Source organism: Ursus arctos, unplaced genomic scaffold (genome assembly GCF_023065955.2).
Source record: "Ursus arctos isolate Adak ecotype North America unplaced genomic scaffold, UrsArc2.0 scaffold_2, whole genome shotgun sequence".
NCBI lineage: Eukaryota > Metazoa > Chordata > Mammalia > Carnivora > Ursidae > Ursus > Ursus arctos.
This window is the reverse complement of record NW_026622874.1, coordinates 64,483,961-64,499,276: the sequence shown is the minus strand read 5'-3', so window position 1 is coordinate 64,499,276 and position 15,316 is coordinate 64,483,961. Positions and strand designations below refer to the sequence as shown.

Genomic DNA, 15,316 nt, shown 5'->3' with positions numbered 1-15,316 from the left:
TGTCAGAGAGAGAGAGAGAGAGAGGGAGAGAGAAAGCACAAATAGGGGGAGCTGCAGGCAGAGGGAAATGCAGGCTCCCTGCCGAGCAAGGAGCCTGATGCAGGACTTGATCCCAGGACCCTGGGATCATGACCTTCCATCTTTAATTTTTTGAGGAATCTTCACAGGCTACCCTGCTTTCTAGCAACTTACTACAGTGACAGAAAAAGCCTGTTACTTCATGCCCAGAATGTAGGGACATGTAGACATACTGGCTGCAGTTTCACATTAGATCAGACGGGCCTGGTTGGCAATGGGGAATGTGACTTTTTCAGAATGGAAAGAGAACAGGTGCCACAAAACTTTACATATTAGGACAGGCTGATTCCCCCTTTCTTCTCTGTACCCTTAGGTTAACAAAACCGCAAAGAGCCTCTAAAGTTCAGAGATAAGTAGTAGACAGAGAAAGAAAAGGGAAGGGAAAACAAATTACTCAGAATCTAGGGAGAGGGAGGGAGAGCTAGGCCAAAGTTGAGGGCAAAAAGCTGCAATTATTTGTTAAAATCTCTTATTTTAAACATCTTCAAATTCCTTGGCCAGAAAAAGTCACATATATTACCACACTACCTACCCCAAATTAAAAACTCTCCTTCCCCACCATCACCAACACATACTCTAAAGATGTCCTGAAAGAGGAAAGGAGTGGTGGTAAAGGTGTTTGCAAGGAAACCCTTTAAAACCTTGGTTGGTAGGGCATGAGACTCTTGATCTCAGGATTGCAAGTTCAAGCCCCGCATTGGGTCTACGTAGAGATTATGTTAAAAAAAAAAAAAAAAAGGTTAGGAAACATTGAAATCATATGTTCATAACACCCTTTTCCTTAAATTGCTAATTCACTGCCTCATTCAGGTAAATTACATCCAAGACAGAGGCCTGTTCTATCTATAGCTAAAAAATGTGATTTCTAAACTTAACTATGGTAAAATTCTAATAAATACCAAGGACTGACATAGATCAAGGGATGTACATTTTATCAACACTCCCCGAAGACCAAAACCAGTCCTGTAAATTCTACACTCTGACAAAAGGAAGAATGAAGTAAACCTCCTAAATCCCTCGCCCTGATTGGTCAGTCGTTCTTGGTCTTGGGTGTCTCACGTGAAGGTGAGTGGCAGGTTTTCACAGAAAGCTGAGGGAAAGCCTTTGGGGTGAGTGTGGTCACCTTTGTAGGAGATGATGCCATCACAGATCTCTTTGAAGATTTGGGCGAGGCGGGCTGCCCGCGCCACCTCAATGTTTTCCTCTGCTGCTGCCAGCCGTCTTGTTCGAACCGACCGTGCTGTCTGCAGGGCGGAGAACTGGGTCATGAAGACGTCTGCAAGGATACAGTGAAAATCAGTTCTAGGAAAAGAGAGCACTGTGTGGCCTTCTCCTCCCCCATGGATTCTTGCCATTTGCTCTATTTTCCTTGAAGTGATTAAGTGGATTAGTGATCGTGGAGTTCTTTCTCCCCTCCTTAAAGAAACGTCAGGAAACACTGAGTTTACCACAGAGACTGAAGCTGCACGTTCGAGTCTCTGATCTCAGACCAAACGCTGTGTAGTACAGCGGCCGCCAGCCTGCGCCCAAAATGAGTCTGTGTTTGAATTCTGGCTTCACTACTTCCTAGCTCCGTGATCCTGGGCAAGGTACTCATGCTCTCTGCGTCTCAGCTTCTTGACTGCAGAAGCGGGAGAGTGGTAGCGCTTCCCTCGGGAGGGAACCGTGCAGATTAAATGAGAGAATGCTTGTCAGGTACTGAGCTCAGGCACCGCCCTGTAATACTCAGGAAGTACTTGTTGTTATTACGAGAAGATTGAACCTAATTGGGATGTAAGTTCAGAGAATTCATGCCAGTCAAGTTACTGATAAGACAGAAGGCCAAGTTCCACATCGATCAAGTTCCCACACAGCAAACTCCCTCACACCCACACAATGCTGCTACTTTCTGAGGGGAAGAAGGAAAGACTCAAAGAGGAGCATGAGCTTTGCTTTGAATACTCGATTTGCAGTTAGAAAGGAAGCTTGGACAGGCCAGTGTCTCTGCTGTCAGTTCTTTTCTGGACAACAGATCTGAACTCAGGAGCGCTGTTACATTATTCACTCAAGAAGCTTAGAGAACAGAAATCAGAATGTCTGTGTATATAATGCCCATCTGAATGTGGGGGAAGAAGTCTTCAAATTTACACTGCTGTCATTTTCTCCTGCATGCGGAGTCACGATTTACCCATACGCAAGTTATTTTCCAGGTTGGAAGGGACGCAGGGGACCCACTATAGATCACATGTCTGGACACTCTCAGGCTGTAGGTGGTATTTGGGAAGCTGGTGAAGGGGATTCTTCCTATTCCCTAGAGCACAGACTAGGAACTTGAGCAGCTGGGATGGACAGGTGATTGCTGATTGATGCTTGTACGTTGGGATCTTAACTTTTTTGGCCCAGACTAAAAAGAACCATTGAATAGAATGAAAGCAACTAAAATAATCACTTTGAGACAGTATCATGGAATTAACAGGAGCATTTCATTTCCAGGCCGTACCAGACTTGATGTTCCCATCATCTCGGCAGATGCCATTCCAGCGGGTATATAATGATGCTGAGTGGAGATTATCGCTGGTGTGCTTTACTTCCTCTTGTTTCTGCCGAATCTTCTCCCAGTTTCGGACCAAGAATACATGATGCTTTAACACAAAGTTCCTGTAAGGAAAGAAGGAAGTTCTTTTATTCATTAATTCAATAAGCATTTATTACATGTCCACTCTCTCTATATTTTAAAGATTTTATTTACTTGACAGAGTGAGCACAAGCAGGGGGAGCAGCAGGCAGAGGAAGAGGGAGAAGCAGGCTTTCTGCTGAGCAGAGAGCCTGATGCAGGGCTCGATCCCAGGACCCTGGGATCATGACCTGAGCTGAAGGCAGATGCTGAACCGACTGAGCCACCCAGGTGCCCCTGGGCACCATTTTTTAAAAACTAAATTCTTGTTTTCAAAGATTTTTAAAAAAGATTTCATTTATTTATTTGAGAGAGAGAGTGAGCACAAGTAGGCGGAGGGGTGGAGGGAGAGGGAGAGGGAGAAAGAGACTCACTGCTAAGCAGGGAGCCCAGTGTGGGGCTTGACCCCAGGACTCTGGGATCATGGACTGAGCCAAAGGCAGATGCTTAACCAACTGAGCCACCTAGGAGCCCTAAAGATTTTATTTTTAAGTAATCTCTACACTCAGTGTGGGGCTTGAACTTACAACTCAGAGATCAAGAGTCCCATGCTCTACTGAATGAGCCAGCCAGGTGCCCCAAAACCATTGTTTTGATGATATAAATGAATATATATACTGAATATAAATGAATTCAGCTATCATAAAATAATTATATATGGGGAAACATAATTCAGTTTTGCATCTTTTTTTTCCCTCCATATAACATAAAACATTCCCCTCTATTATTTATAAATACCTGGAAAATACCACTTAAGAGCTGCAAAAACTCTGGCAACTGAAAGAGCCTGACCTGAAGGCAGAGATTTACCGAGTACATATATAGACTCAAAGTGAAGACGCCAAGACGAAGCACGGGCTCAGGAACAGCCCTAACAGGGAGAGCTAGACTGGCGGATAGAGGCAGAGAAGTCTGAGACGCATATGCCTGGGCAAACTCTGCTGGGTGCAGTACTCCACGTAGACCTCTAAGCGTAGGTAAGATATGTGTGTTCTTCAAGGACCCTACACAATTTGATGATTCCATAATTTGGTTCCCACCCTAGTGCACATATAAACAGATGTGACACTGGATAAATCTCCAACTGTGGGCCTCAGTAAATTAAAATTTGGCCAATTTAATAGTTCCTGACCTGGTCACACTGAAATCATCTGGGGAGCTTCATAAACTACTGATGCCTGGGTTCCACCTCTGAACATTCTGGTTTAAGTGATCTGAGGTGTGGCCTGGGTGTCAGGAGGTTTTAAAAGCTCCCTAGGCTAATATGCAGCCAAAGCAGAACACCACTTGACTAGATCATCTCTGTTTTCCTGAAGTTTGAAACTTCTATGACTCAAAGTGATATGGGACGAAAGGGGCCAAAATCACAGTAAAGTTACAAATGCAGATGAATGTTCTAAGATACTGGAGCATATGGTCAGGGAAGATGCAGAATATGTCCCAAGACAGTCTGAAACACAGGACATACGTGTTTACTTCGCTTACTTCTGACATGGACGAATCTTACCTGAACAGAGGGAAGAACAAAAATGATCACTAAAGATCCTTTTTACTGCTCTATTAATGTATCAACAAAGCAGGGAATCTTGACCTTTTCTGTGCCATGGATTCCTTTGGCAGTCTGGTGAAGCCCATGTCACCCTTCTCTGAACAAAGTTTTAAAGTATTTCAAGAATTTCAGATTGATAAAAAATTTTTTTAATTTTTAATACACAGGGTTAAAAAGGAAACCAAATATACTAAAACTGTTTTCAGAATATTAAAAAAAACCCTAAATTGTGACATTAATTTTTTTTTTTTTTTTAAAGATTTTATTTATTTATTTGACAGAGACAGAGACAGCCAGCGAGAGAGGGAACACAAGCAGGGGGAGTGAGAGAGGAAGAAGCAGGCTCATAGTGGAGGAGCCTGATGTGGGGCTTGATCCCATAACGCCGGGATCACGCCCTGAGCCGAAGGCAGACGCCCAACCGCTGTGCCACCCAGGCGCCCCTGTGACATTAATTTTTTAACACATGACAAGATCTAGTGGCTAGTGGTGGGTTTAACAACCACAGTCATTTCAAGGTAGAAATCACGTAAATGGTATTTTGAGATATTTGTAACACTGTAACAGGATATGAAAATGTGAACATTGGTGATAAAGTCATGGAAACTGCAAATACCCCCCCCCCCCCTTTTGCCTATGATCATATTTGAAGGAAATGCTAAATTTCAGTTAGAAACTGGGGAAAATAGACATACTCCCCCCATCCAAATTTATATACGCTCTGATTCTTGGCTGAAGACTTCCTGCACAAAAGAAATGACTCAAGCTTACAGATGTTTAGTAATTTTTAAAGTGACAAGCAAATCACACAAACCCAAGAAACCCTCCTTTTTACCTCTCTCGATTAGACATTGGCTTCATTTGTATTTGGGGCGTCAACCTTGTTGGCGTGTTGATGTTTTCACTGGGTTCTTCGGAGAGGTGGCCTCTCTGAAAAACACATGGGTTGGATTGCAGGAAAGACAGGGTCAATCAGAAACCCCCTCGAAGAGCACTGGGCCCACCTTCCGCTGTCGCCCTTCTCTCTGTAACTTCCCCCAGGCAGCTGTGCGGGGAAAGCCAGGAATGAGATCATTACTCACCCTTTTCTTCAGCTTGTGCTTGGACTTTCTCTTCTCTTTTGACCGTCCGGACTTTTTATGTGTAGCCACGGGCTGGCTGCTCTTGCTGCTGGTGAGTCCGTTCACACGCTGACTCTTGCCTCCGATGATTCCTCGACATTTCTCAAAGCCACACTTACACAATTGCTTTGAAAGGAAAGAGAGTCATGCTTTTGGTCTGCAGTCTCACAAGTTCAAACAGAACGTCTGAGCATTTGGACACCCAACATTAAGTTTCAGTCAAGAAATTTTTATACAGAGGAAAATAATTGAAAGTAAAATAAATACAAATGTGTTTCCATGGAAAGGAAAGATTACATTTTGGGAAAACTTCTTCACTAGCCAAGTGAAGAGCTGACTGAAGACCACACACGACCGAGCAGTGTCCTTCTACGAGTTCTGAGCCCGTGATGGAGAGCCGGCACCCCGGTAAGTGCGGTGAAAACCACCCACAGAAGGCCTGAGGTACAGTCCCACCTCCCTCGTGAACTGATGATGCTTACCTGTTTTTCCACATTAAAGGAATGGAAGTTGTAATCGTAAGTGAGCTCGGTACCAGCTGGCATATCTTTAAGAGCATACAGTCCAATCCGGTACACTCCATTGACAGACCTGTAGAGAAGAAGAAGGTTAAAGGCAGAGATTCTTTTTTTTTTTTTAAAGACTTTATTTATTTGAGAGTGAGCGAGCAAGAGCAGGCATGAGCAGCGGGGAGGGGCAGAGGGAGAGGGAGAAGACGACTCCCCGAGGTGGGCCTCAATCCCTGGTCCCAGGGATCATGACCTGAGCCAAAGGCAGCTGCTTAACCAACTGAGCCACCCAGGCGTCCCCAAAAGGCAGGCACTATTATTAGGTAGTATTATAGCCCCATTTTCTAAATGAGGAAGCTGAGGCACAGAGAGGTTAAGTAACTTACCCAGAGTCATAGAGCTAATAACTACGGGAATCAAACTGAGTTTCAAATCAAGGCAGTCTGGCTTCAAAATCTTAACCAGCATGTCCTACTGATAACGGGTTAGCTCATTACCCTTCAGAACCACCCAAAGAGCGAGGTGTTCTGATCCCTATTTTATACAGGAAGTATTTGTGGCTTTAACAGTTTGTTCACAGTCACATAGCAAGTAAGCTGCATTCAAAACCAGGGGATTCAAATCCAGGCTGTTTGATGCCACAGCTTTTCTTCTCTTGCTTCATTCCTGCCTCCCTGCCAATGTTGGAAACATCAAGGTTTAGCTTGGATCCTATCCTTATCAAATGTAAATTTCTCTAATATATTCCGGTTTTTCCCCCCTAAATTTGGAAAGCGTTTTTAGTCTATGCTAGTGGTGGCAAACTACAGCAAACCTCTCCCATGTCTTTGTAAATTCTTATTGGCACACCCCAAAAGTTTGCTGACCCTTGGTCTACACTGCAACATTTAAAATTTTATTATACACTGTACTGTTTTAAAAATTGGCGGGGATTTGTGAGACACCTGGCTGGCTTAGTCGGAAGAGCATGTGTCACTTGATCTCGAGGTTGTAAGTTCAAGTCCCATGTTGGGTGTAGAGGTTACTAAATAAAATAAATTAACTTAAAAATTCTGGGGGGATTCTTATTTATTTTTAGAGAGGGGAAGGGGGGAGAGGGGAGAGAGGAGAGGAGAGCAGAGGAAGGGAGAGCGAGAGGGAGAGGGATAGAGAGAGAATCAAGCCGACTCCATGCCCAGCGCAGAGCCTGATACAGGGCTCGATCCCGCAACCCTGAGATCACCACCTGAGCCAGAGTCAAGAGTTGGACACTTAACCAAATGAGCTATCCAGGTGCCCCTGGGGGGGCTCTTACATGGAGCAGAATACACAAATTCTAGATGTAGAGTTAGCTTGCTGAATTTTCTGTATCTTTACACCTGTGTAACCTCCCAGAAACCTCTCTCTCCCAGTGAGTACCTTCTCCACACAGGATGTGCCACAACTCTAATCTCTATCACCACAGAGCAGTCTTGCCTCTTTTGAACTTCATGTAAATGGAATCATACAGAATAATATACCGTAGGAGGTACAGTCATATGCTTCCTTCTTCCACTCAATGTTACACTGTAGCTGTGACGTATCTTTACCCTGCTGTGTAGCATCCCATTGTATGAATACAGCACAATTTAGATAAATATTTTTTGTTGATAAATATTTGGATTGCTGATAGTTTTTAGTTGTTATAAAAACATTTCTGTGATCTTCTTGCACATGCCTTTTGACCATGAACACTCACCTCTGCTGGGGGCACACTGAGGAGTGCAGTTTTGGAGTTACTGGGCATGTTTAGCTTTCATAGGTACTGGCAAACTTTTTTTTTTTAATGGTTATACACCAATTTACACTTCCACCAGCATCTAAAAGCATTCATGTCATACTACACGCTCGGCAACACTTGGAATTGTCATTCTTTGATTGTAGCCATTTTGGGGGAGTATGCAGTTTTCCAACACAGCTTAATATTTCTCTCGGGTGGCTAAAGACATTAAGCACCGATTTTATGTTTATTGACTACTTTAAAAAAAAAAAGGATTTTATTTATTTGAGAAAGAGAGAGGGAGCAGAAGTGGGAGAGGGAGAGAGCTGAGTGCAGAGCCGGATGCAGGGCTTAACCCCAGGACCCTGCGATCAGGACCTGAATGGAAGGAAGGCATACACTTAACTGAGCTACCCAGGCGTCCCTTCTTTAATTCTCTCAGCAATGTTTTATAGTTTTCACGGTACAATTATTTCACCTCATTGGTTAATTCCTAAGTATTTTATTCTTTTTAGTGCTATTATAAATTGTTTTTGTAATTTCCTTTTCGGATTGTTCACTGTGTATGGAAATGCAACTGGTTTTTGTGTGTTGACTTTGTACCCTTGTGATTTTGCTGAATTTATTCCTGAGATCTAACAGCTTCTTTGTGGAGTCTTTAATATTTTCTACATATAAGATCATGTCATATGCAGGGGTGCCTGGATGGCTCAGTTGGTGTCTGCCTTCGGCTCGGGTCATGGTCCCAGGGTCCTGGGATTGAGCCCCACATACGGCTCCCTGCTCAGCAGGGAGTCTGCTGCTCTCTCCTCCCTGCTTGTGCTCTCTCTCGCTCTCTCTTTAATAAGTAAAATCTTGAAAAAAAAATCATGTCATATGCAAATAAAGTTATATTTACTTCTTCCTTTTCAATTTGAATGTCTTTTCTCTCTTTCTTGTCTAATTGTTCTGGTGAGAATGTCTTCTATGTTTAATAGAAGCGCAAAAATGGGCATCCTTATGTAGTTCCTGACTTTACAGGAAAAGCCTTCTGTCTTTACTGAGAATTGTCTGCTGTGGGTTTTTTTTTTTTTGTGTGTGTCACTTGAAGATTAAAAAAATTTTTTATTAGAGAAAGAGAGACAGAGAGAGACAGAGAGAGCATAAGCAGGGGTTGGAGCAGAGGGAGAGAGAAGCAGGCTCCCCTTTGAGCTGGGAGCCTGATGTGGGACTCGATCCCAGCACTTGGAGATCACACCTGAGCCAAAGGCAGACGCTTAACCATCTGAGCCACCCAGGTGCCCTGCTGTGCGTTTTCATATAGGACTCTCAGAGCAGTCCACTCTTATCTGTGCGGTATATGGATATCTGAAACTGTGAATAGAACCAAACCCTATATATACTATGTTTTTTCCTAAACATGCATAGCTATGATTAACTTATAAATTAGGCACAGTAAGAGATTAAGAACAATAATAAAATGCAATTACAGCAATACAGTGTAATAAAAGTTAACTGAATGTGGTTTCTTTCTCCGCACCCCTCCCCCCGCAATATCTTATTATACTCATTCTTCCTTTCCTTGTGATGATGTGAGATGGCAAAACGCCTACGTAGTGAGATGAAGTGAACGACGTAGGCACCATGAGGTAGCGTTAGGCTACTACCGCCCTTCTGACCACACGCCAGAGGGAGGATCACCTGCATCTAGACTGAGGCTGACCACGGGTAACTGACACCAAAGAAAGTGGAACTGTGGATGAGGAAGGGCTACTGTATTAGGTTAAGGTAGTTTCCTTCTACTTTGTAAAATGCTTTTTCTCCGGGATGATTGTTTTTTTGCCCTTTCATTTTGTTGATGTGGCATGTTACATTGGTCTGTTCTCCGATGCTGAAGCATGCCTGCATTCCAGAAATAAATCCCACTTGTTCAGGGTGTATAATCCTTTTAACATGCTGCTAAAATCTGTTTGCCAGTATTCTGTTGAGGACTTTGCATCAATGTTTATAAAGAATACTGGTTTGGTTTGTAGTTTTTTTGTGGCTTTGGTATTAAGATTATGCTGGCCTCACAGAATGAGTTAGGAAGTGTTTCCTTTTCTTCGATTTTTTGGAAAAGTTTTGAGATGGATTGGCATTAGTTTGTAAGAATTCATCTGTGAAACCATCAGGCTCAGAACCGGCTTTTCTTTGTTGAGATTTTTGATTATTGATTCAATCTCTTTACTAGTTATGAGTCTATTCAGATTTTTCTGTGTCTTCATGATTTAGTCTTGGTAGGTTTTGTGTTTCAAGAAATTTGTCCATTTCAACTAGGTAATCCAATTTTCTGGTGTACATCTGTTTGTGGCATTCTCTTATAATCCTCAGTATTTCTGCAGAATTGGCAGTGATGTGCTTTGCTGCTACCAAGTTGTATAAGTTCTTTATATATTTATGTATTAATCACTTACCAGATACATGAATTGCAAATATTTTCTCCCATTCTGTGGGTTGCCTTTCTATTTTGTTGATGGTTTCCTTTGCTCTATAGAAACTTTATAGTTAGATGTAGTTCCGCTTGCTTAGTTCTGCTTTTGTTGCCCTTTGCTTCTGGTGTCAACCCCAAAAAGTCCTCGCCAAGAATGATGTCAAGGAGCTTACAGTTTCTTTTAGGAATTTATGGTTTCAGGTGCCATCATCAAGTCTTTAATACATCCTGGCTTGATTTTTGTGTATGGTGTAGACAGGGGTCCAGTTTTCCCAACACAATTTGTTGAATAGACTGCCTGTTCTGTAGCACATATTTGTGGCTCTTTTGAGTAAATTAATTGGTCATACAAGAATGCGTTTATTTCTTTTTTTTTTTTAAGATTTTATTTATTTATTTGACAGATAGAGACAGCCAGCGAGAGAGGGAACACAGCAGGGCAGAGGGAGAGGAAGAAGCAGGCTCCTAGCGGAGGAGCCTGATGTGGGGCTCGATCCCGGAACTCCAGGATCACGCCCTGAGCCGAAGGCAGACGCTTTAACCGCTGTGCCACCCAGGCGCCCCTAGAATGCGTTTATTTCTGAGCTATTATATTTGTGTCATTAAAAAAAAAGATTTTATTTATTTATTTGAGAGAGAGCGAGAGAGGGAACATAAGCAGGGGGAGTGGGAGAGGGAGAAGCAGGCTTCCCGCTGAGCAGGAGACCGATGCAGGGCATGATCCCAGGGCCTGGGAACATGACCTGAGCTGAAGGTAGATGCTTAATGACTAGGCTACCCAGGCACCCTCATTTGTGTCATTTTAAGCAATACTATACTGTTTTGATGATTATAGTTTTGTAATATAGTTTGAAATCAGGGAGTGAGATACTTCCACCTTTATTCTTCTTTTTCAATTGCTTTCACTATTTGGGGTCTTAGGATTCTTTGTTCAATTTCTCTGAGATGTGCCATTGAAGTTTTGATTTTTTACTGCATTGAATTTGTAGACCACTTTGGGCAGTATGGACATCTTAACAATATTAATTCTTCCATTGCAAGAGCATATTACTTAACAATAATTAATTCTTCCATTCCATTGAGCCTTACTCAGTTTTTTTCACTGATGAGTTATTAGTGTTTTTAATGTACATGCCTTTCACATCCTTGGTTAAATTTATTCTCAGGTATTTTATTTTCTATGCTGCTTTGCAAATGGGATTCCTTTCTTAATTTCTCTGATAGTTCATTCTTGGACCCAGTTAATCATCACTGCGACCAGTTAATTGACTTTATGTTTTTTTTTTTTTTTTTAAGATTTTATTTATTTATTTGACAGAGAGACAGCGAGCAGCAGGGGAGTGGGAGAGGAAGAAGCAGGCTCCCAGCAGAGGAGCCCGATGTGGGACTTGATCCCGGAATGCCGGGATCACGCCCTGAGCTGAAGGCAAACGCTTAATGACTGCGCTACCCAGGCGCCCCTTTGTTTATCAGTTCTAACAGTTTTTTGGTAGAGTCTTTAGGGTTTCCTATGTATAATGTCATGTCATCTGCAAACAGAGACAGTTATACTTCTTCCTTTCCAATTTAGATGTATTTTATTTCTTTTTCTTGCTTAATTGCTCTGACTAGTACTTCCAGTACTATGTTGAATAAAAGTAGTGGGAGTATCCTTTTCCTGATCTTTTTTTTTTTTCTTTAAAGATTTTATTTATTTACTTGAGAGACAGCACAAGCAGGGGGAGCAGCAGAGTGAGAGGGAGAATCAAACTCCCCACTGAGCAGGGAGCCCGATGTGGGGCTTGATTCTAGGACCCTGGGATCATGACTTGAGCTGAAGGCAGCTGTTTAACTGACTAAGCCACCCAGGCGCCCCATCCATTTCCTGATCTTAAGAGTAAAAGCTTTCAGATTTTTACCATTGAGTATGATGTTAGCTGTGGGCTTGTTTTATATGGCCTTTATTATGTTGAGGAATGTCCCCTTATACCCACTTTGTTTAAAGTTTTCATCATAAATGGATGTTGAATTCCATTCTGTCACTTGGAGAGTTTAAGTCATCTACTTTTTTTTTTTTTAAGATCTTATTTTTAATGATATTTGAGAGAGCCCAAGAAAGCACAAGTGCGGTGAGGGGCAAAGGGAGAAGCAGACTGCCACTGAGCAGGGAGCCTGATGCAGGGCTTGATCCCGGGACCCAGGGATCATGACCTCAGAGAATGGCAGAATGCTTAAATGACTGAGCCACCCAGTTGCCCCTAAAGATTTTATTTATTTAAATAAATAAATTTTTAAAAAAGGTTTATTTACTTGACAGAGAGAGAGACAGAGAGAGAGGGAACACAAACAGGGGGAGTGGGAGAGGGAGAAGCAGTCTTCCCGCTGAGCAGGGAGCCTGATTCGGGGCTCAATCCCAGGACCCTGGGATCATGACCTGAGCTGAAGGCACCCAGGCGCCCCCTAAAGATTTTAATTTTAAGTAATTTCAACATCCGACATGGAGCTCGAACCCATAATCCCAAGATCAAGAATCACAGGCTCCACTGACTGAACCAGTCAGGCACCTCAGGCCTCCAAAATTTCTGAGAAGAAATCTGCACATAATTTTACTGAGGATCCCTTGTATGTGATGATTTGTTTGTCTGATGCTGCGTTCAAGATCTGCTCTTTATCTTTCGAAAGTTTGATTACGTTTCTTACTGTGTCTCTTTGAGTTCATCTTACTTGGAGTTCAGTGAGCTTTGTGCTTATTTATATTCATGTCTTCCACCAAATTTAGGAAGTTTTCAACCATTATTTCTTCAAATACTCTCTTTGCCTCTTTCTCTTCACTCTTTCTGGGACACCCACAATGCATATATTGGTCTGCTGGATGGTATCCCAGAGGTACCTGAGGGTCTGTTCTCTTTCCTTCAATGTTTTTCTTTCTGTTCCTCAGACTTGAGAATTTCCATTGTCATATCTTGAAGTTCATGGATTCTTTCTTCAGTCTGCTCAAATCTGCCTTTGAATCCTTCTTGTGAATTTTTCATTTCAATTATGGTATTTTTCAGAATTTGTTTCTTTTTAGGCTATCTCTTTATTGGTATTTCCACTTTGCTCACACATCATTGTCATGAATTTCTCCACATCGTCCCTCGGTTCTTTTTTTTTTTTTTTTAAAGATTTTATTTATTTATTTGACAGAGATAGAGACAGCCAGCGAGAGAGGGAACACAAGCAGGGGTAGTGGGAGAGGAAGAAGCAGGCTCATAGCAGAAGAGCCTGATGTGGGGCTCGATCCCATAACGCCGGGATCACGCCCTGAGCCAAAGGCAGACGCTTAACCGCTGTGCCACCCAGGTGCCCCCATCCCTCGGTTCTTTGAGCATCTCTGGGCATTGGTTTTATAGTCTTCGTCTAACGTATTTGCCACTGAGTCTTTTTTAGGGACAGGTTCTTTTGAGTTATTATTTTTTTTCTTTGAACGAGCCATAGTTTTCTGTTTCTTTGTATTCCTTGTGATTTTTTTCTTGAACACTGCAAATTTGGACCTAATAATATGGTATGTCTGGAAATAAGGTTTCTCCCTACTTCCCCAGGGCTCACATGTCCTAATCTTTAATTTCTGGCCCACAAAAGGGAAAAAAAAGTGAAAAATGAAGGGGAAGAAAATAGGGCCCTGGCCCTTCAAATCTCCTGGAAGTCACTTCATGTGGTGGGAGAGGGGTTTACAATAATGGTGGGAGGGGCAACCACAATGGCTGCCCATCTTTTCTGTGATCAGAGGCAGCAATCAGAACCCAGATTCCCCATTTTTAGAGGACAGGGTCCTCCTTACCCATCCTAGCTTCTGCAATCTGTGTGCAAGCTGCTGGAATGCTTGCATAGCTACCTGCCACGTGGCTGAGGGTAGGGCACGGGTAGTTGCTACTGTTCTAAGAGAAATGGACTAAAAGGAACCACAATTTACCATCTCAGCCTTCCCCTACTAGTTGCAAGCCTTCAATAGACCCCAAAATTGTTCCATCAGACAGATTCTGCCAGTATAATTATCTAAGGGGAGACAGACTCCCAATGCTTCCTACTCCACCATCTTCTCAGAATCTTCTATTATCTTTTTTGAATTGTTTTTTATATGTAATTTTTTGTTTTTCAGTTAGATTTTTATCTATTTTACTTATTTTTGTTTCTGACTATGACAAATCCAGTGGGCATGTAATAAATATGCTGAGTGACTCACTGGGGAAGAACACAATACCTGTCACAGAGTAAGCAGAAGATTAGTATTAGGTATTACTGTTATTATATTATCGTATATACTGTTATATTTTTCTGGTAGTAGTTAAGATGAAGTGAAGAAATTCCAGCAGCTGACTCTCTGCCTGGAGGATATGGTATAACAGGGAATTGCCTGAGGTGCTTGGGTAAGCTGACTCACACTGCGGGAAGGCTCATCTCTTGATACCCTCAATGCCTTCTGCTCTCTTGGATTTGTGACTTCACCTTCCCCTCCTTCCTTACCATTTCTGCATTTCACAGTTTGGGTCACAGCTGTGGTTGATGAATCGGGCCTCATTCCCCATCCGGTAACTGTCGATCACCATCCCACTATCCAGGTTCAGGCAATAGTGGTCACTGTGATTATGATACTGCTCGATCATCCTATTCCTAAAGAGGAGAGGAAGAATTCAAAGTCAATTAATGATTAAATTGAAAGTTAATTTGAAATCTTTCATTTTTCATTCTAATCTGGTACCTTTGTCATTTTATTGGAGTATCATCATTCATCACTGTACCTGAACTCCTGCTCGCTGACAACCTCCCCTAGGTATTCAATGATGAACTGCCCAGCTTTCAGGGGTTCTTTGGTTCTGATTCCCCAACCTTTCTCCTCAGCTCGAAATCGTTCTAGACACTGCACCCACTCATGCCTTTGTATCCTCTGGTTACAGCACTGCTCACCACAGGGGCAAGTGTTGGGGGAACACTCAGCAAAGATCATTCTAGAAAGAAAAGAGATAAACTGTATGTCAATTATTATATATGCCTTGATGAACCCATTTTTGTTTTACAGGAACTTTTAAAATACATTACATTTTTATTTTAACAAGGTTGGACTGGTTAACAAGGTTCACAAGGGCAGAGTATACAACTTCGAAACTTAATGATACTGAAAATTTCCAAGTGAATTTATAAACGCTGAATAGATTATTAACCTAACTGTCCACTAAGCATCCTGGGTAAACACTATCATATTT

General features: G+C 42.3%; 1 protein-coding gene across 9 annotated transcripts in view; it reads right to left on the bottom strand.

The window, feature by feature from the left end:
• ASH1L (ASH1 like histone lysine methyltransferase) overlaps positions 1 to 15,316 on the bottom strand; it is a 173,606-nt gene that overhangs the window by 14,151 nt on the left and 144,139 nt on the right. For all 9 annotated transcript variants that reach the window (XM_057315003.1, XM_057314999.1, XM_048225436.2 and 6 more), the window contains 7 exons: positions 14,855 to 15,061; positions 14,580 to 14,726; positions 5,884 to 5,992; positions 5,363 to 5,527; positions 5,116 to 5,210; positions 2,558 to 2,715; positions 1,202 to 1,354 (listed from right to left, as the gene is read on the bottom strand). In XM_057315003.1, the coding sequence (XP_057170986.1) occupies positions 1,202 to 1,354; positions 2,558 to 2,715; positions 5,116 to 5,210; positions 5,363 to 5,527; positions 5,884 to 5,992; positions 14,580 to 14,726; positions 14,855 to 15,061 (1,034 nt within the window). The remainder of the gene's footprint in view (positions 1 to 1,201; positions 1,355 to 2,557; positions 2,716 to 5,115; positions 5,211 to 5,362; positions 5,528 to 5,883; positions 5,993 to 14,579; positions 14,727 to 14,854; positions 15,062 to 15,316) is intronic.